The sequence below is a fragment of the Arachis ipaensis genome, chromosome B9 (genome assembly GCF_059453495.1).
Source record: "Arachis ipaensis isolate K30076 ecotype BB chromosome B9, ASM5945349v1, whole genome shotgun sequence".
NCBI classification, from domain to species: domain Eukaryota; kingdom Viridiplantae; phylum Streptophyta; class Magnoliopsida; order Fabales; family Fabaceae; genus Arachis; species Arachis ipaensis.
Window position 1 is genome coordinate 30,167,346 of NC_142444.1, and position 21,187 is coordinate 30,188,532.

General features: G+C 36.2%; 1 protein-coding gene, 1 long non-coding RNA gene and 1 other non-coding gene across 4 annotated transcripts; 1 reads left to right on the forward strand and 2 right to left on the reverse strand.

The window, feature by feature from the left end:
* Positions 1–2,053: 2,053 nt before the first annotated feature.
* LOC107618433 (alkaline/neutral invertase A, mitochondrial) lies at positions 2,054–6,051 on the reverse strand. Of its 2 annotated transcripts, XR_015899894.1 has the most exons (7): positions 5,081–6,049; positions 4,495–4,654; positions 3,858–4,069; positions 3,153–3,646; positions 2,937–2,985; positions 2,741–2,840; positions 2,054–2,499 (listed from the first exon to the last, which is right to left on the reverse strand). XR_015899894.1 is itself a non-coding variant. In XM_016320497.3 (6 exons), the coding sequence occupies exons 1-6, from the start codon at positions 5,780–5,782 to the stop codon at positions 2,173–2,175; spliced, it is 1,944 nt and encodes a 647-aa protein (XP_016175983.1). In that variant the 5' UTR covers positions 5,783–6,051; the 3' UTR covers positions 2,054–2,172. The 2 variants fall into 2 exon arrangements, 1 of the variants encoding a protein (XP_016175983.1); XM_016320497.3 differs by lacking the exon at positions 2,741–2,840 and having other exon boundaries at positions 5,081–6,051.
* Positions 6,052–16,005: 9,954 nt separating this feature from the next.
* On the forward strand, positions 16,006–16,113 carry LOC148544152 (small nucleolar RNA R71). The gene has a single exon (XR_015901144.1). It is a non-coding gene; the product is annotated as a small nucleolar RNA R71 (small nucleolar RNA).
* Positions 16,114–19,405: 3,292 nt separating this feature from the next.
* Positions 19,406–20,442, reverse strand: LOC148544153 (uncharacterized). Its single transcript, XR_015899939.1, has 2 exons — positions 20,247–20,442; positions 19,406–20,084 (listed from the first exon to the last, which is right to left on the reverse strand). It is a non-coding gene; the product is annotated as an uncharacterized LOC148544153 (long non-coding RNA).
* Positions 20,443–21,187: the final 745 nt, after the last annotated feature.

A 21,187-nucleotide genomic window follows, 5' to 3' on the forward strand; every position in this document is an offset into this window, starting at 1 on the left:
TTCCTTTTTTCTCTTCTTCTCCATCTTTTTTATGTTCTTTTTGTATTTAATTTTATAAATTTCTGTGTCTAACTCTCTGTCCTTATAACTTTATATAAAACATTCTTTTTAATAAAATTCTACAACATTTTTATTTCATTTTTGTTTCTCCTCTTATATTTCTGTGTAGTTATTTTATATTTAATTTCACAAATTTCTGCATTCACCTTTATAAATTTCTATATTTTTTATTTTGACAAAGTTGTTTCATTTTTTTTTCTTTGACAATAAACACAAAGTTTTAAAGAAAAATACATAACTATAAACAATCACCCATTACGTTTTTTCTTTTCCTCTTCTATTTCCTCCTACCCCATTCTTTTCTTCTATTTCCCTTTTTTTTCTCTTGTTTCTTTTTCTCAAAAAAAAGAAAAAACAAAACAAAACAAAAGGAAAAATTTTGACAATGTGTACAATGGGCTAATTATTTAGCCCAATAGAGATAAATAATAAAAATTCCTCTACAAATTATCTTAAATTAAAAAATTTTCATTCAGTTATTTCATATCAAATTTCAAATATCAAATTCCCCAATTTTAAATTTTAAATTTTCAAAAAAAATTCAATTAATTATTTCAAAAAAAAATAACTATCCAAAATTCTAATTTACCAAACTATTTCACTCCAATATACTCTTCTTTTTCAACCGGCGGCCACCCCACCTTCATCAATAATCATCCCACTTCACCTTCGCTACTTGACTTGCCACACGCCACTCGCCGTTAGTAAAAATAACTATCCACATAAGAATAAAAATAATAATCCATTTACCTAATGAATTGAACATCCAACATATTTTAATTATATATAACTAAACTCAATTCAGTCAAAAGTCAAAACAATAATCTGCGTAAAAATTAAAATACTCATCCACATGCCTACTAAAATGATCATCCTAAATTGACTATTAAATAGAAGAAGGAGATGAATAAATAGAAGAAGTAACTATGATCATCCAACAATTTAATTTTTATTAAAAAAAAGAAAAAAAATATATAATTTGTCACCTAAATCTTATGATTTGATGTAACCATAAAATGAAAAATAAAAAAAAAAAGAAAAAAAAGTTTGAACAGATGAGGAGAAGACAACGGTAGGTGTGAGGGGGCCATCCAATGATCCCGCCTTCAACTGACTGACGAAGGAGGCAAGAGCCAGGCAGACGTGCACACCGTGCAGGTTACTGCGCAGAGACAAGCCGGCGAAGGAGGTTGGGTGCTGCAATTCTGATCGACGTTGATGAAGGCTTCAGGTCACGCGGCGCCGCGGCGGTGGATGTTGAGCAGCGACCGTGCACCGATTTGGCGATAAGAGAGGATGGAGAGGGAGAGAGTGAGGAAGACCGGTTGGAGGTGTTTGTAACTATTTGGAATCCTTATTTGCTTTGTATTTAAAATTGAAAAAAATTTTATAATTAATTAATTTAATTATCATTTAATGTTAATTTAAAAAATATTCTCATTGTACACATTCTATACTAAAAACCAGTTTGGCTAAACTTCTTAAATAAGTTCTTTTGAAAAAGGAGCTTAAAATATAAGGACTTTTATTAATATTAACTTTTAAATAAGTTATTTTGAGTTTGAAAAGTTATTATAGAAGTCCTTGTTTTAAAATTGTGCATTAAATAAGAGTGATAAAATAGCTTTTGAAAATAGGAGAAGTCACATTTTTTAACTTCTTCAAAAGCTCTTAAATAACTTTTTGAAAAGTTAAAAGTTTATCTAAAAACTTATACCAAAAACATTAATGTAACTTTCTATAAGTCAAAAGTTGAAAAAAGTAGCTTTTTGGTGTTTTCCAAACGGACCCTAATTACATTGGCTCCTCATACTTTCTCTTAACAAAAATGCAAAATAAAGAAAAAGAAAAAAAAAAAAGGTTGCAACAACAAAAAAAAAAAAAAAGAAATGTGATTTGCAGAGTTTTATGTGGGTGATTTTTGTTAGACCAATCAGTAACTAGATCAACTTGATTGGATTAGTTACTAAAAATGCTTGGACATATAACACTATTGTTATCAATTTTCCAATTTAATTTTCATTGCATCTTATCAAATACATTCTATACCGTAAAACTATGAATGTACATACAATAGGCTCTCTGCTTCCAAATATTGCAAGGCCTCATTCATCACACAAGAATCTGTGACCTGGCAGCACCACGGGAGCATTTCCTCCTTCCACTCTTATTTAGTGCACAAACACATATCTCAAGTAGTTCATAATCCTCCTCCCAGAATAACATCGATGCCATCTCAGGCTTCTTCAAAAGCATCTTAGATGTAAGGAACCCGGAGATTGTCCATGTTTGATACAGCCGTGATTGTTTTCCAATAAATTTTCCAGTTCGTGTATCATAGTATTCTGGCCACAAATCAATGGGAAGCCTTTTCTCGGCCAATGCGACAGCCTTCTTGGCTAGCTCGATTCTCCCCATTTTGATGCATGCCAAAGTGAACTGAAGATGATGTAAAATTGTTCAGAAATTTAAAGCTGCCGTTCATGCAAGGTTCAGATTTCAGAAACAAAAATAGCAAACAACAAAAGGATAGATAAACATAAAAATTTCAATTGTGAAAAGATTTTCTTTCCTCAAATAACAAGCCAAAAAGATAACTGTCTCCTTTTTTTTTTTTTTTTCTAAAGAGTATTCGTTTTGCAAATGGAAAACATTTCAAATTAATTATGATACAGTATACCTTGTCCTAAGAGTGAATGGAGGTAAAATTCAAATAAGTGAAATCCCAAAAACTAAGAGTGTTCCTTGGAGGAGTGTTCCTTTGCCTAAATGTCAGAGCTCTGAAAATCATTGGTCCGATATATAGCTGAGATACTAAATACTGAGACACATGCCAATGGATAACCAACATATTACTTTTCTCGGAATAATTTTACCTGCCACAGAAGAGTTGGCCAAGATCCACCGTTGTGATATGACCAAGGACTGCATAAAAAGTTGAGCAAGTTGTTTCAGTTAAGATATAAACCACAAACAGTTCTGATTACAAAGACAACTAGATTATACAGATTCATTAGAGTACATATGTGACAAAAAAAGAAAATCAAATTACTCAAGATATTCAGATACAGAATTTAAAATTACAGACTTACGTGTTCTTAGGGTCACTGCCAGTTATTATCCGCCACTCTTCATTATCCAACGCAGGATAGCATATCTTAAGAGGCATATGACTGCCAAGATCATCCCACTTTGCTTCTATCAGATTCAAAATAGCTTCATTCTGTCTAGGGGTACCCAAAGATGAAACAATAGACCAAAGATTTCCAAGCGTGAAAAACCTGAAATCCATGTGAGCTGGCTGCAGATTCCCAATCAGATATCCACCTTCTTCTGGAATCCAATCCATTAACCACAATGGAATTTGTTCTGGATAGATGTTGAACTTGTTGGTTGCATCCATGGAGTACTCTTCGGTTTTGTACCTATATATTTCGTTGATCTTTTTCATATCCACCCAATAATATTCTCTAATGTGGAATGACAGTGCGCTGAGTCGATTGTTAATGGCTCTAATCAGATTAGAGCTTCCCTCATTTGCAGCGAGCATCTCACGGGAGCAGCGAAGAGCTGAGTAAAATAAGGCCTGTAACTTACAATCATTTAAACGAAAGGAACATAATCCAAATATAACAAAAGAACAACTGTCAACTGCAACTGATTAAGATAGAGCATCATTCAAGTTTAAGAAGAAAACTAGCATAATTTCAGAGTCCATGTAGCACCTAATATTGTAATACAAAACGACAAAACTACAAAACTCTAAAGAATAAGAAACACAGCATAGATAGACTCACTTGGATCTCAAGGGGGTGGCCATGAATCCCCATCCGCCTGTCTATCATACAAGATCCATCAGTGACTAGGAGAGAAGGAAACATATCGAAACCATCAGTTAAACACAAGTTAAGGATCATTTTTAAGCCAGTCTGAACATCCACCCTTTCTTGCAAGCTATAGTCACCAGTGAGCTTCCCATAAGCCCGCAACAAGATGATCCACCACAGTCCTATAAAAGAAACAAAATGGATCGTAAGAACCTGGTACCCTGATGATAGAAGAATAATATAGAACAAGAATGGAGGAATGGAAAATTGAAGTGAAACCATGTGATTTCACCCTCTCCACTATGAATGTTATTGAATTAACTGAATACCTCACTCAGCACTTTCCCCTTTCCCCTTTCCCCGGATACCTCTTGTCTCTTCCATAACAGAGCTGGCAAGGTTAATTACAAGATTTCCCCCTCTATTCCCTAACTAGCTGGCAAGGTTAATTACAATATTTCCCCCTCTATTCCCTAACTATGTATGTTTCCCTATTTGTCCCTTGTTGCGGACACTAGATGGAGGTATGTAACAGAGATACAACTTCGAAATGTCATATTTTTCATTTACAGCAGTTAGAGGTACTGCAAATACACTAACTACTTACCTGAATCTACAGGTGCAACACGACCAATTGCTGATTCCCCGAAATCAGGGTCTAAAACTTCTTCAAGATTATCTCCATCAAGAGCTACAGTTCTAACTTTGAAACTAGCAGGCATCAAGCCCTGCCCTGGACTGTAGCAATCTACTGTTTTCTCCCAACTCTTTCACAATTAAAAAGGAGGAAAAAGTGTACAGCGTTATTAGTAACTACGAATATCCAACATAATTGTAAAGAATTTTTTATAAAGAGTGTCATAAAGGTACTGTAACAATAAAGAAGTTTATTTCTCTATGAAAAATTCCTATCTTTTAAGCACTCATTAGGAAAAAATCTGGAATTTGCGATTATGTTGTCATCATGAGTACCTTCTCTCCTGGGATAACTAATGTACAAGCAGAATCTAAATAAACATTTAATCATCATAGTATATACACCATCCTTTTAGCATTTAAGTGTCGAATTTGCCATCAATCATCACTATCTACTACAACGGATACATACTTAACTCTTTATAGCATCAATAAAGCCTGGGCAGCCATTTAACAAGCTAGCATTTGAAAGCATAAAATTTTGTTCTAAGAAGCACCTGCAATTGCAAGGTATGAAGAAGAAAGTTCTTGACAATCTCGCTTTCGCCTCCAAGCAAGAAAGCGAGAGCAGAAGGAACGAAATCCCGAATGAAGACCTGATCGTAATTCAATGGCGTCTTGTCACCAGGATCATTAGCAGCCACAGTCCCCACAGGGTTCCCACAATAACTCACAACAGCACCCTTCAATAGCCTCCATGCTTCTCTCTCCGCTTCACTGTCCTCAACTCTCGCCTTTTCCACCACACTCACACTCACAAAACCCTCCGAATTCTTCTCTATGGTGGGAACACTCTTCTCTTCCTCATCAACTCTCTCCACCACATGTGGCTTCAAATTCACGCCACCCTGCACATAAATCCTCTCGAAATTGGTGTTATTTACGCGGTTTTCAACTGAAGTTGAGAAATTCCGAACACTCAATGAGTATGCAACTCTGGCAATGCTTGAAAAATCCTCATCTGGTTTGATTACTAATCCTAATTGCCATGAATTAATCCTGAAATGGAAAAGACTCGAAAACGGTAAGTAAAGAAAATTCTTGGCACTACCAATTCGGAAATGGTTCGCAGTGGTGAGAAGAGTGCGGTGACATTTTGGATGAGGGGAAGCCAAAGAAGATGAAGTCGTAGAAGAACCAATGAGAACCCTGCGAGAGGATTTGGTAGCAGAATTGCGAATGATGGCAATTGTGTTCATGACGAAACAAACAAAGAGAATTGGATTTGGAGCCAAAGGAAGCGTACGGAAGTGGGATAAGAATTAAGATGTTAAAACTTAAAATTTCGAATGAGTTAGGTAGCATCAGAGAGCATAGGGTTAGGGTTATGGTGCTGTAAGAATAAGAGTGGCGCAACGCCCATGTGTGTTTATGTTGTCTGAAATATTGGAAAAGGAAGAAGAGTGGAAGAATGGAAATTGCGATTGAAGTTTTATATATGTAAGCTGTAGGGCGTAGGCGATGCTGCAGCGTGGCGGCCTGGCGGTCATGAATAAATAAATGTGATGCTATCCTGAAAAACCAATGTATTATTTCTTTTTAAAAAAAAGTATAACAAAGTAATACTTTCTTAATTTATTTTGTTATTATAAATTTGTTTTTCCTTTCACTAACAATTGAGTAAAACATTTATAGAAATTAGATTTTAACCATTTTAGAACGAGGAACGTCAGGAACCTATTACAATTAAAAAAATATATAATATATATTAAATGTTCTTAACAAATTTCATATCAAATACTTTAGTTTTCAATAAATTTTTATTATTTTAATTTTTTTTTAAAATTACACTTGTCAAACAAATTGATTTTTCTATCAATTTTAATACTTAAATTTTGGTTTTTTGATTTTAACAAAAAATATCGACCAAAATTGTTTAATAATTTTAATTCGAAAACAAATATGACTTCTTTTAAGAGAGTTTAACCTTAGCTTAGAACTTATTGACTATAGCTGTAAAAAGTTCACTTTGCAAGTGATTGAAAAGAAATGTATAATTATATTATTAAATAAATTCTTTTACAATCAGAATTTTAAAAAGATTTGAAAAGTAACAACATCAAATAAGGAGTTTGCGATGAAAGGATTGAATACTAGAAACTTAATAAATAAATGAAAAACATAACTTAAAGAATTGAAAATGAAATGGAATTGATAAAAATAAAAAAATGAAAAACTCTCTTAAAAGGATAGTAAAAGTTTTTTTTTTATTTTTTAGCGTGTTTGGCAAATTTATAGTAATAAAAGTAAAAGTACTAGAAAAATTAAAAAAAAAACATCTTTTTTTGAGACACTTGAGTTAGAATGCTCAAGTGATTAGTTAAATTGGAAGTTGTTGGCTAATTCTCTATTTACTAACGCTAGTCCTTTCCAAGGGAGAGGATTAGGATTTGCGAATAAGAGTTAGCTCAATCACTTAACTTTCTTTTATTTAGTAAGGGTTAACTAAGTGAAAACAACAACATTTGATATTACACTTGAGAGAATTCCAACAATGATAGAACTTCCAATTAATCATTCCCCCAGTCAAGACTTTTTATTTTGAATAATATAAATCTCTTTTAATTTTCATTGCGCTAAATAATTATTTATTTTCTGTCACTTGACTCTCAAAAATTTCTCAAAAAACTCATGATTAATAAGATAACACTCTTTTGTCAACTCGTTGGGAGACGACCTGGGATTCATACTCCCAGTATTTTTATTCTAATTTTGTGACAACCTTTCTAAATTGATGAGCGGATTTTTGCTGGTTAAGAACTATACTCACAACGTATTTCTATATTGATTTCTTAATTTACATAGTTGGCAAATTTATTTTTAATGTGTAAATTGCATAATGAAAGTTCTTTTACACGGAACTGTCTTCAGCTTTAAACTCCATTCCTTGTTCATTAAGTAGTTATTTTCACGTTCTGTTCTAAAACTTGACTTCGAAAAGATTCATCTACATTCTTCTTCTACTTGATGTTTAAGTAAATCACCCCATCTGCATTCTTCATCTACATTCTTCACTTGTACTTTGATCATTCAATAATGGATACTCCATTGGATGATTTATATTTTCTGTTTGATCCAGCTGAAGTTGATGATGACTCCAGGCCTCCAGCAATGATGGATATGAGAGTATGGAGGATGAGTTGTATAGACCACCTCCACCAAAAATGTAGGATAAAAGTGAAGAGGATTGTGTGATTGTAAAGAAGAAAACAAAGAAAAAAACAGAGGAAGTTAGTCTCCCCCGTTGTTCGACAAGCTATATATGTTCCTCAATGCATGTAAACGGGGTTTTAAGGTTGGATGTAGAAAGTTGATCGATCTTGATAGTCGTTTCTTGAAGGGATATTGTAGATGTCAACTACTATTCTAAAAATAATTAGGGACTAAACTGTCTTTTTTAAAACATGATAGGGACTTATACTAGATACTCATTTTTTTAAGTTGGTGCTTCTGAAATTGTTCAATCTCAAGGGCCTTTAACCTTGCCAAGACCATCAGTAACAAGCATGGTTGGTCAAGTTGAACAAAATTTTTACAGTTGTTGCTAAAGGACACTAAAATATCTTAGAACTTAACCATGCTATCATTCATTCGTTGTTTGGCAATCTGCAAAACATTGAAATAGTGCCACAAACCATTTGGATTGGACTTAATGCTCAAGCCCAAAAGCAAAGCAGCCTATTGTGAAGCCACCTCACATAGTAAATCCACCAGTTTAGTCAAGCATCCCACTACCAATTCTACCGTATCAAAACCTTCAAGGCATCTCGCCAAAAGCATTGTCTGCTGCAAGTAAGAAAACTTTCTCATAAATGTTCTAGTTCATAGCCAATCCTAGATTCAAGGCTCCAAAGAAGAAATGATGATGCATATATGCACACGTATTCGTAAGTGTTGTTTTGTTAATTTCAAACTATAATCAAGTAGTCAAAATAACTTTTAAGTAGTCTTTTGGTTGTATTGGGATAAACTTGATTCCTTTTTTTGGTTCATGCAGATGCTAGTGCATGCATGGATCTTCATCACATTTTGATGGAATTAGCATTACCAAAATAAGCTTCTTGAGACAATTAGACTTGCACATGATTTTACATGTGTTACTTATATACCTTAATCTATGCTGGTTGCTATTTAGTTTTTCATGTTTTATTTAGATATCTCAATTCATATTAATTCATTCATCATTGATTGTTGAAGTATAATAAATCCATCCTACAAATAGATTTATCATAAACAAACCATTACTTTTCCACTCATTAGGAATTTAGAAAAGAAATACACAAGCTTGTCAATACATGTTCAAGTTTAATCTACTAACATTTTCCAAAATGCTTGATTAAAAAAGCCAACCTATCATCCTTAAACCTATCACAAATACAATCACATTACACATTTTACTTTTTCAATCAATTTTTGTCCCAGAATTATGAGGTTTTTTCTAGTGCCCTCACCCTATTTTCAAGCTCCAATAATCTCTCTTCAACCTAGCCATCATCACCACTTCTACCACGAAGATCAGTAACCTTTTTCACACTAACTTTCTCGTAATTAATGTTAAAAACTAATTCAAACCATACAAAGAAGTTGCAGTGAATTTGTTTTTGCTGCTCAACAAAAGTTCATCCTTTTGTTCATAATCAATACACAAACAAATACATCAGCAATGATTTTTCAAAGCACATTCTTATGGAAATTGGTATGCGAAATTGTTACTCAAGTTGTGAATTATTGTTCGAAATTGATTCCCTGGTGATGGCACCAAAAACGGATGCACAGAACCATGGTCTAAACATATCTTCACAACTTCGCATAACTAACCAACAAGTGCACTGAGTCGTCCAAGAAATAAACCTTACGTGAGTAAGGGTCGATCCCACGGAGATTGTTGGTATGAAGCAAGCTATGGTCACCTTGTAAATCTCAGTCAGGCGGATATAAAATAGTTATGGATTTTTTGAAATTAATACTAAAATAAGGATAGAAATACTTATGTAAATCATTGGTGAGAATTTCAGATAAGCGTATGGAGATGCATTCATTCCTCTGAACCTCTGCTTTCCTGCTGTCTTCATCCAATTCATCTTACTCCTTTCTATGGCTGGCTTTGTGTAAGGATGTCACCGGTGCCAATGGCTACTTTCAATCCTCTCGGGAAAATGGTCCAAATGCTCTGTCACAGCACGGCTAATCGTCTGGAGGCATCACCCTTGTCGTTGGTTGCATCCTATTCCTCTCTGTGAAAATGGTCCGATGCGCTGTCACTGCATGGCTAATCATCTTGGAGGTTCTCGATCATACTGGAATAGAATTTACTATCCTTTTGCGTCTGTCACTACGCCCAGCACTCGCGAGTTTGGAGTTTGTCACAGTCATTCAATCCCAGAGTCCTACTCGGAATACTACGGACAAGGTTTAGACTTTCCGGACTCTCAGGAATGCCGCCATCAATCTAGCTTATACCACGAAGATTCTGATTAAGAGATCTAAGAGATACTCATTCAATCTAATGTAGAACGGAAGTGGTTGTCAGGCATGTGTTCATAGGGAATGATGATGATTGTCACGTTCATCACATTCAGATTAAAGTGTGAATGAATATCTTAGAAGTGAAATAAGATGAATTGAATAGAAAACAGTAGTACTTTGCATTAATCTTTGAGGAACAGCAGAGCTCCACACCTTAATCTATGGAGTGCAGAAACTCTACCGTTGAAAATACATAAGTAATGAAGGTCCAGGCATGGCCGAATGGCCAGCCCCCAAACGTGATCAATAGATCAAAAGATAATCCAAAGATGTCTAATACAATAGTAAAAGGTCCTATTTATAATAAACTAGCTACTAGGGTTTACAGAAGTAAGTAATTGATGCATAAATCCACTTCCGGGGTCCACTTAGTTTGTGCTTGGGCTGAGCTTGAAGTCTACACGTGGAGAGGTTATTCTTGGAGTTGAACGCCAGCTTTTGTGCCAGTTTGGGCGTTGAACTCCACTTTGCAACTTGTTTCTGGCACTGGACGCCAGAATTGGGCAGAGAGCTGCCGTTGAATGCCAGTTTGCGTCATCTAAACTTGGACAAAGTATAGACTATTATATATTTCTGGAAAGCCCTGGATGTCTACTTTCCAACGCAATTGGAAGCGCGCCATTTTGAGTTCTGTAGCTCCAGAAAATCTATTTTAAGTGCAGGGAGGTCAGAATCCAACAGCATCAGCAGTCCTTCTTCAACCTCTGAATCTGATTTTTGCTCAAGTCCCTCAATTTCAGCCACAAAATACCTGAAATCACAGAAAAACACACAAACTCATAGTAAAGTCCAAAAATGTGAATTTAACATAAAAACTAATGAAAACATCCCTAAAAGTAACTAGATTCTACTAAAAACATACTAAAAACAATGCCAAAAAGCGTATAAATTATCCGCTCATCACAACACCAAACTTAAATTGTTGCTTGTCCCCAAGCAACTGAAAATCAAATAGGATAAAAAGAAGAGAATATACTATAAATTCCAAACTATCAATGAAACATAGTTCCGATCAAATGAGCGGGACTTATAGCTTTTTGCCTCTTGAATAGTTCTGGCATCTCACTTTATTCATTGAGGTTCAGAATGATTGGCATCTATAGGAACTCAGAGTTCAGATAGTGTTATTGATTCTCCTAGTTCAGTATGATGATTCTTGAACACAGCTATTTTATGAGTCTTGGCCGTGGCCCTAAGCACTTTGTTTTTCAGTATTACCACCGGATACATAAATGCCACAGACACATAATTGGGTGAACCTTTTCAGATTGTGACTCAGCTTTGCTAAAGTCCCCAATTAGAGGTGTCCAGGGTTCTTAAGCACACTCTTTTTTTTTTTGCTTTGGACCTTGACTTTAACCGCTCAGTCTCAAGTTTTCACTTGACACCTTCACGCCACAAGCACATGGTTAGGGACAGCTCGGTTTAGCCGCTTAGACCAGGATTTTATTCCTTTAGGCCCTCCTATCCACTGATGCTCAAAGCCTTGGGATCCTTTTTATTTGCCCTTGCCTTTTGGTTTTAAGGGTTATTGGCTTTTTGCTCTTGCCTCTTGGTTTTAAGAGTTTTTGGCTTTTTCCGCTTGCTTTCTTTTTTTTTTCTTTCTATTTTTTTCGCCTATTTTATTTTATTTTTTTCTGCAAGCTTTGTTCTTTGCTGCTTTTTCTTGCTTCAAGAATCATTTTTATGATTTTTCAGATTATCAAATAACATGTTTCCTAGTCATCATTCTTTCAAGAGCCAACATATTTAACATTCTTAAACAACAACTTCAAAAGACATATGCACTGTTCAAGCATACATTCAGAAAACAAGAAGCATTGTCACCACATCAATATAATTAAACTAAGTTCAAGGATAAATTAAAAACTCATGTACTTCTTGTTCTTTTGAATTAAAACATTTTTCATTTAAGAGAGGTGATGGATTCATAGGACATTCATAACTTTAAGACAAAGTTACTAACTACTAATGATCATGTAATGAAGACACAAACATAGATAAGCACTTAACATAGAGAAAACGAAAAACAGAGAAAGTAAGAACAAGGAATGAGTCCACCTTAGTGATGGTGGCGTTTCCTTCTTGAGGAACCAATGATGTCCTTGAGCTCTTCTATGTCTCTTCCTTGTCTTTGTTGCTCCTCCCTCATTGCTTTTTGATCTTCTCTAATTTCATGAAGGATGATGGAGTGTTCTTGATGTTCCACCCTTAGTTGTCCCATGTTGGAACTTAATTCTCCTAGGGAGGTGTTGATTTGCTCCCAATAGTTTTGTGGAGGAAAATGCATATGAGGCATCTCCGGGATCTCATGGTGATGAGCTTCCTGCGCCTCTTGAGCTCCACGAATGGGCTCTCTTGCTTGCTCCATCTTTTTCTTAGTGATGGGCTTCTCTTCCTCAATGTGAATGTCTCCTTCTATGGAAGCTCCAGCTGAGTAACATAGATGGCAGATAAGATGAGGAAAAGCTAGCCTTGCCCCAGGAGAGGGCTTTTCAGCTATTTTGTAGAGTTCAAGGGAGATGACTTCATGAACCTCTACTTCTTCTCCAATCATGATGCTATGGATCATGATGGCCCGATCCACAGTAACTTCAGATCGGTTGCTAGTGGGGATGATGGAGCGTTGGATGAACTCCAACTATCCTCTAGCCACAGGCTTGAGGTCCAATCTTCATAGTTGAACCGGCTTGCCTTTGGAGTCAATCTTCCATTGAGCTTCTTCCACACATATGTCCATGAGGACTTGGTCCAACCTTTGATTAAAGTTGACCCTTCTAGTGTAGGGGCGTTCATCTCCTTGCATCATAGGCAAATTAAACGCCAACCTCACATTTTCCGGACTAAAATCCAAGTATTTCCCCCGAACCATTGTAACATAGTTCTTTGGATCCGGGTTCTTACTTTGATCATGGTTCTTGGTGATCCATGCATTGGCATAGAACTCTTGAACCATTAGGATGCCGACTTGTTGGATGGGATTTGTTAGAACTTCCCAACCTCTTCTTTGAATTTCATGTCGGATCTCCGGATACTCATTTCTTTTGAGTTTGAAAGGGACCTCGGGGATCACCTTCTTTTTGGCCACAACATCATAGAAGTGGTCTTGATGAGCTTTGGAGATGAATCTTTCCATCTCTCATGACTCGGAGGTGGAAGTTTTTGTCTTCCCTTTCCCTTTTCTAGAGGATTCTCCGGTCTTAGGTGCCATCAATGGTAATGAAAAAACAAAAATCTTATGCTTTTACCACACCAAACTTAGAATATTGCTCACCCTCGAGCAAGAAATAAAGAATTAGATGAAGAAGAAGGAGAAAAGATGGAGAAGAGGGGGGAGGAGTGTTTTTGCCAAGAAGAGAAGAGAGGGTTGTGTTGTGTGAAAATGAGGAAGAATGGAGGGCTATATATAGGGAAGGGAGGGGGTTTAAGTTTCGGCCATATGGGTGGGTTTGGGTGGGAAATTGATTTGAATTTTGAAGGTAGGTGGAGTTTACTGGGTAGGTTTATGGGGAAGAGTGGGTGGATGTGAGTGGTGAAGGGTTAATAGGGAAGAGAGATGGAGGTGATAAGTGAAGGGTTTTGGGAAAGAGTGTTTATTGGGAATAGAGGATGATTGAGAAGAGAGAAGAGAGTGAGTGGAGGTAGGTGGGGATCCTGTGGGGTCCACAGATCCTGAGATGATCCTGTGGGGTCCACAGATCCTGAGGTGTTCAAGGATTTATAACCTTGCACCAAATTAGGCATGTAAAATGCCTTTGCACACAACTCTGGGCGTTCAGCCCCAGGTTGGTGCCCATTTTGGGCGTTCAACGCCCATTTGTTGTCCATTTCTGGCGTTGAACGCCAGAACCATGCTTGTTCTGGGCGTTCAGCGCCAGCTCTTCTCCAGGGTGCAACTCTGGTGTTCAGCGCCCAGATGTTGCCCATTTTGGGCGTTCAGCGCCCAGATACTGCCCATTTTGGGCGTTCAGCGCCAGAACCATGCTCTGTTTTGGCGTTGAACGCCAGACAGGTGCTTCCTCCAGGGTGATTTTTCTTCCGCTGTTTTTGATTCTATTTCTAAATTTTTCGTTTATTTTGTGACTCCACATGATCATGAACCTAAGAAAACATGAAAAACAAAAATAAAATTAGATAAATAAACATTGGGTTGCCTCCCAACAAGTGCTTCTTTAATGTCAATAGCTTGACAGTGGGCTCTCATGGAGCCTCACAGATGTGCAGAGCTTTGTTGAGACCTCCCAACACCAAACTTAGAGTTTGGATATGGGGGTTTGACACCAAACTTAGAGTTTGGTTGTGGCCTTCCAACACCAAACTTAGAGTTTGACTGTGGGGGCTTTGTTTGACTCTGCTTCGAGAGAAGCTTTTTATGCTTCCTCTCCATGGATGCAGAGAGAGATCCTTGAGTTGTAAACACAAGGTTGTCCTCATTTAATTGAAGGATTAATTCTCCTCTGTCCACATCAATCACAACTCTTGCTGTGGCTAGGAAAGGTCTTCCTAGGATGATAGATTCATCCTCTTCATTTCCAGTATCCAGGACTATGAAATCAGCAGGGATGTAAAGGCCTTCAACCTTTACTAACACGTCCTCTACTTGTCCATAAGCCTGTTTTCTTGAATTGTCTGCCATCTCTAATGAGATTTTAGCATCTTGCACCCCATAGATTCCCAGTTTCTCTATTACAGAGAGGGGCATGAGGTTTATCCCTGAACCTAGGTCACACAGAGCTTTAAAGATCATGGTGCCTATGGTGCAAGGTATTAAGAACTTTCCAGGATCCTATTTCTTCTGAGGCAATGTTAGTTGATCTAGATCATTTAGTTCATTGGTGAACAAGGGAGGTTCATCTTCCCAAGTTTCAATGCCAAATAATTTGGCATTCAGCTTCATGATTGCACCAAGGAACTTGGCAGCTTGCTCTTCAGTAACATCTTCATTCTCTTCAGAAGAGGAGTACTCATCAGAGCTCATGAATGGCATAAGGAGGTTCAATGGAATCCCTATGGTCTCTAATTGAGCCTCAGAGTCCTTTGGTTCCTCAGAGGGAAGCTCCTTATTGATCACTGGACATCTCAGGAGGTCTTCCTCCTTGGGATTCACGTCCTCTCCTTCCCTTACAGGTTCGGTCATTGTGATCAATTCAATGGCCTTTCACTCTCCTTTTGGATTCTCTTCTGTATTGCTTGGGAGAGTACTAGGAGGGATTTCAGTGATCCTTTTACTCAGCTGGCCCACTTGTGCTTCCAAATTTCTAATGGAAGATCTTGTTTCATTCATGAAACTTACAGTGGCCTTGGACAGATCAGAGACTGAGTTTGCTAAATTAGAGGTATTTTGTTCAGAGTTCTCTGTCTGTTGCTGAGTGGATAATGGAAAAGGTTTATTATTGTTAAACCTTTTTCTTCCACCATTATTAAAGCCTTGTTGAAGGTTTTGATCCTTCCATGAGAGATTTGGATGATTTCTCCAGGAGGGATTATACGTGTTTCCATATGGTTCACCCATGTAATTTACCTCTGCTATTGCAGGGTTCTCAGGATCATAAGCTTCTTCTTCATAAGAAGCCTCTTGAGTACTGTTGGATGCAGCTTGCATTCCAGTCAGACTCTGAGAAATCATATTGACTTGCTGAGTCAATATTTTGTTCTGAGCCAATATGGCATTCAGAGTATCAATTTCAAGAACTCCCTTCCTCTGAGGCATCCCATTGCTCACAGGATTCCTCTCAGAAGTGTACATGAACTGGTTATTAGCAACCATGTTAATGAGTTCTTGAGCTTCTGCAGGCATTTTCTTTAGGTGAATGGATCCACCTGCAGAAGTATCCAATGACATCTTTGATAGCTCAGATAAACCATCATAGAATATATCCAGGATGGTCCATTCTGAAAGCATGTCAGAAGGACACTTTTTGGTCAGCTGCTTGTATCTTTCCCAAGCTTCATAGAAGGATTCACCTTCTTTCTGTCTGAAGGTTTGAACATCCGCTCTAAGCTTGCTCAGCTTTTGAGGAGGAAAGAACTTGGCTAAGAAAGTCGTGAGCAGCTTATCCCAAGAGTTCAGGCTGTCTTTGGGTTGAGAGTCCAACCATATTCTAGCTCTGTCTCTTACAGTAAAAGGGAAAAGCATGAGCCTGTAGACTTCAGAATTTACTCCATTAGTCTTAACAGTATCACAGATCTGCAAGAATTCAGTGAAGAACTGAAAAGGATCTTCAGATGGAAGTCCATGAAACTTGCAGTTCTGCTGCATCAGAGAAACTAGCTGAGGTTTCAGCTCAAAATTGTTTGCTCCAATGGTAGGAATGGAGATGCTCCTTCCATGTAAATTGGAATTAGGTACAGTAAAGTCACCGAGCATCCTCCTTGCATTATTATTATTTTCTGCTGCCATCTCCTCTTCTTGTTCGAAAATTTCTGTAAGGTTATCTCTGGATTGTTGTAATTTAGCTTCTCTTAGTTTCTCTTCAGAGTCCTTTCAGGTTCTGGATCTCCTTCAACAAGAATGTTCTTGTCCTTGCTCCTGCTCATATGACAAAGAAGAGGGCGCAGAAAAATAATAATAATAATAATAGGGATCCTTTATACCACAGTATAGAGGTCCCTGTGTGAGTGGAAGAAAGGAATGGATAATCCAAACACAAAGGTGATGATAGGAGCAGAGATGTGAGATGAAGAGAAGTGTTAGTAGATGAATAAATAAAATAGAGGGGGATGAGAGAGGGAGAGAATTTTCGAAAATTATTTTTGAAAAAGAGTTAGTGATTTTCGAAAATAGTTTTAGAAAAAGGTTAGTAATTTTCGAAAATTAAAATAAAAAATTAAAATAATTAGTTAAATAAAAAAAAGAAATTTTGAAAAAGGGGGAAGATATTTTCGAAAATTAGAGAGAGAGAGTTAGTTAGGTGGTTTTGAAAAAGATAAGAAACAAACAAAAAGTTAGTTAGTTAGTTGAAACAAATTTGAAAATCAATTTTGAAAAGATAAGAAGATAAGAAGTTAAAAGAGATATTTTGAAATCAAATTTTGAAAAAGATAAGATGAGAAGATATTTTTGAAAAGATATGATTGAAATTGGTTTTGAAAAAGATTTGAATTTTAAAATCACAATTAATGACTTGATTCACAAGAAATCACAAGATATGATTCTAGAACTTAAAGTTTGAATCTTTCTTAACAAGTAAGTAACAAACTTGAAATTTTTGAATCAAAACATTAATTGATGATGTTATTTTCGAAAATATGATATAAAAATAAGAAAAAGATTTTTAAAAAATATTTTTAAAATTTTCGAAAATAACTAAGAAAAATGAAAAAGTTTTGATTTTTGAAAAAGATTTTGAAAAAGATAAGATTTTTAAATTGAAAATTTGATTTGACTCATAAAAACAACTAGATTTTAAAATTTTTTGAAAAAGTCAACTCAAATTTTCGAATTTTATGAGAGAAAAAGGGGAAGATATGTTTTTTGATTTTTGAATTTTTATGATGAGAGAGTAAAACGTGAAAATGATGCAATGCATGAAAATTTTTAGATCAAAACAATGAATGCATGCAAGAATGCTATGAATGTTAAGATGAACACCAAGAACACTTTGAAGATCATGATGAACATCAAGAACATATTTTTGAAAAATTTTTAATGCAAACAAAACATGCAAGACACCAAACTTAGAATTCTTTAATGCTTAGACACTAAGAATTCAAGAATACATATGAAAAACAAGAAAAGACACAAAATATGCAAATGCAAAGATCAAACAAGAAAACTTACCAAGAACAACTTGAAGATCATGACGAACACTATGAATGCATGAAAATTTTCGAAAAATGCAAGATGAGTATGCAATTGACACCAAACTTATAACATGACTCAAGACACAAACAAGAAACACAAAAATATTTTTGATTTTTATGATTTTATGATTTTTTTGTATTTTCTTTTAATTTTTTTTCGAAAATCATTTTGAAAAAGAAAAATAAGGATTCCAAAATTTTTAATATGAATTCTAAGAATCTTATGCTCTTTAATCTAAAGCTCCAATCAAAGGGTTAGGCATGGCTTAATAGCCAGCCAAGCTCTAGCATGTAAATTACATCCATTGAGGTGATTAGTTGAAGACCAGTCCCAAAGCAGTTTGGGTATGGCTTTACAGCCAGATAGGATTCAACATGTTCCATGAAACACTAGAATTCATTCTTAAAAATTCTGAAAAAAAAATATATTTTTGAAAACATTTTTTTTTCGAAAACAGATGAGAAATTTTTGAAAGATTTTTGAAGAATTTTTGAAAATAAAACAAAAAGAAAATTACCTAATCTGAGCAACAAGATAAACCGTCAGTTGTCCAAACTCGAACAATCCCCGGCAACGGCGCCAAAAACTTGGTATGCGAAATTGTTACTCAGGTTGTGAATTATTGTTCAAAATTGATTCCCTAGCGATGGCACCAAAAACGGATGCACAGAACCATGGTCTAAACATATCTTCACAACTTCGCATAACTAACCAGCAAGTACACTGGGTCGTCCAAGTAATAAACCTTACGTGAGTAAGGGTCGATCCCACGGAGATTGTTGGTATGAAGCAAGCTATGGTCACCTTGTAAATCTCAGTCAGGCGGATATAAAATAGTTATGGAGTTTTCAAAATTAATACTAAAATAAGGATAGAAAGACTTATGTAAATCATTGGTGAGAATTTCAGATAAGTGTATGGAGATGCATTCATTCCTCTGAACCTCTGCTTTCCTGCTGTCTTCATCCAATCCGTCTTACTCCTTTCTATGGCTGGCTTTGTGTAAGGATGTCACCGGTGCCAATGGCTACTTTCAATCCTCTCGGGAAAATGGTCCAAATGCTCTGTCACAGCACGGCTAATCGTTTGGAGGCATCACCCTTGTCGTTGGTTGCATCCTATTCCTCTCTGTGAAAATGGTTCGATGCGCTGTCACTGCATGGCTAATCATCTTGGAGGTTCTCGATCATACTGGAATAGAATTTACTATCCTTTTGCGTCTGTCACTACGCCCAGCACTCGCGAGTTTGGAGTTCGTCACAGTCATTCAATCCCAGAGTCCTACTCGGAATACCACGGACAAGGTTTAGACTTTCCGGACTCTAATGAATGCCGCCATCAATCTAGCTTATACCATGAAGATTCTGATTAAGAGATCTAAGAGATACTCATTCAATCTAATGTAGAACGGAAGTGGTTGTCAGGCATGTGTTCATAGGGAATGATGATGATTGTCACGTTCATCACATTCAGATTGAAGTGCGAATGAATATCTTAGAAGCGAAATAAGATGAATTGAATAGAAAACAGTAGTACTTTACATTAATCTTTGAGGAACAGCAGAGCTCCACACCTTAATCTATGGAGTGCAGAAACTCTACCGTTGAAAATACATAAGTAATGAAGGTCCAGGCATGGCCGAATGGCCAGCCCCCAAACGTGATCAATAGATCAAAAGATAATCCAAAGATGTCTAATACAATAGTAAAAGGTCCTATTTATAATAAACTAGCTACTAGGGTTTACAGAAGTAAGTAATTGATGCATAAATCCACTTCCGGGGCCCACTTGGTTTGTGCTTGGGCTGAGCTTGAAGTCTACACGTGGAGAGGTCATTCTTGGAGTTGAACGCCAGCTTTTGTGTCAGTTTGGGCGTTGAACTCCACTTTGCAACTTGTTTCTGGCGCTGTACGCCAGAATTGGGCAGAGAGCTGCCGTTGAACGCCAGTTTGCGTCATCTAAACTTGGGCAAAGTATGGACTATTATATATTGCTGGAAAGCCCTGGATGTCTACTTTCCAACGCAATTGAAAGCGCGCCATTTTGAGTTCTGTAGCTCCAGAAAATCCATTTTGAGTGCAGGGAGGTCAGAATCCAACAGCATCAGCAGTCCTTCTTCAACCTCTGAATCTGATTTTTGGTCAAGTCCCTCAATTTCAGCCAGAAAATACCTGAAATCACAGAAAAACACACAAACTCATAGTAAAGTCCAGAAATGTGAATTTAACATAAAAACTAATGAAAACATCCCTAAAAGTAACTAGATTCTACTAAAAACATACTAAAAACAATGCCAAAAAGCGTATAAATTATCCGCTCATCAGAAATCTAACCTTGTACTTTGGGCAACCAAAGAACAGTCTCTCCAAATTATCAGGAGTTCGTGACTTCGATACGATTACATACAATCCACATCCACATTTTCGGTGCTGTACTTTGGAAATTTCGCATGTATCCTTGCGTAGGTTATCACCTCTGTCGTGGGTCGCTATCCGTTGACGGCCACTTGATGCCGAAGTGCTTCCCGCACTGCGTGACATTATAACTGTGATGTATTTTGTAGATGAATAATCTACTTAGAGTTTCAAATTAATGGAGGATTTAACGATACACCTCAATAGTGGACATTAACTTCTGACAAATGAAGACTGCAACGGCTAACGGCATTTAACGTTGGAGATCAATTTGTGTATTTTTAATCTTTAGGAACTAAAATGTTCGGTCCAAAATTCCTCGTCTGACAGATTTGGGGTATTACTTTGTTGGGTTTATCTATATTGTGCCTTTTTTTTTAACGACACTATCTTGTGCCTTAAGACTTAAGAGCATATGTTAAGATTACAAATTGAAAATTTTTTTATTAGAAATATAAAAAATTTAAATTTTTAATGCATTTATTTTGTATTTATTAAATGAAAAAAATTTAAAACATTCTATTAATGGTAAGATTATAGCTAAACTCTTCTTTGTTTTATTAAAATAGAGATATGATATGATTGGAGTAAAGTATTGTTTTTGTCTCAAACGTTTGGGGTAAGTCTCAAAGTTATTCCAAACCTTTCAATCGTTCTATTTAAGTCCCTAACGTTTCAAAATTGGCTCAATGTTGTCCTACCGTTAGGGATCTGTTAACAGAATTGACGGCAGGACAAAATTGAAACGATTTTGAAACATTAGAGACTTAAATAGAATGAAAACGTTAAGGACAAAAACGATATAAAAAAATAAATTTTAATTTTATCTCTAATAATATATATACAATAAAGTATAAATT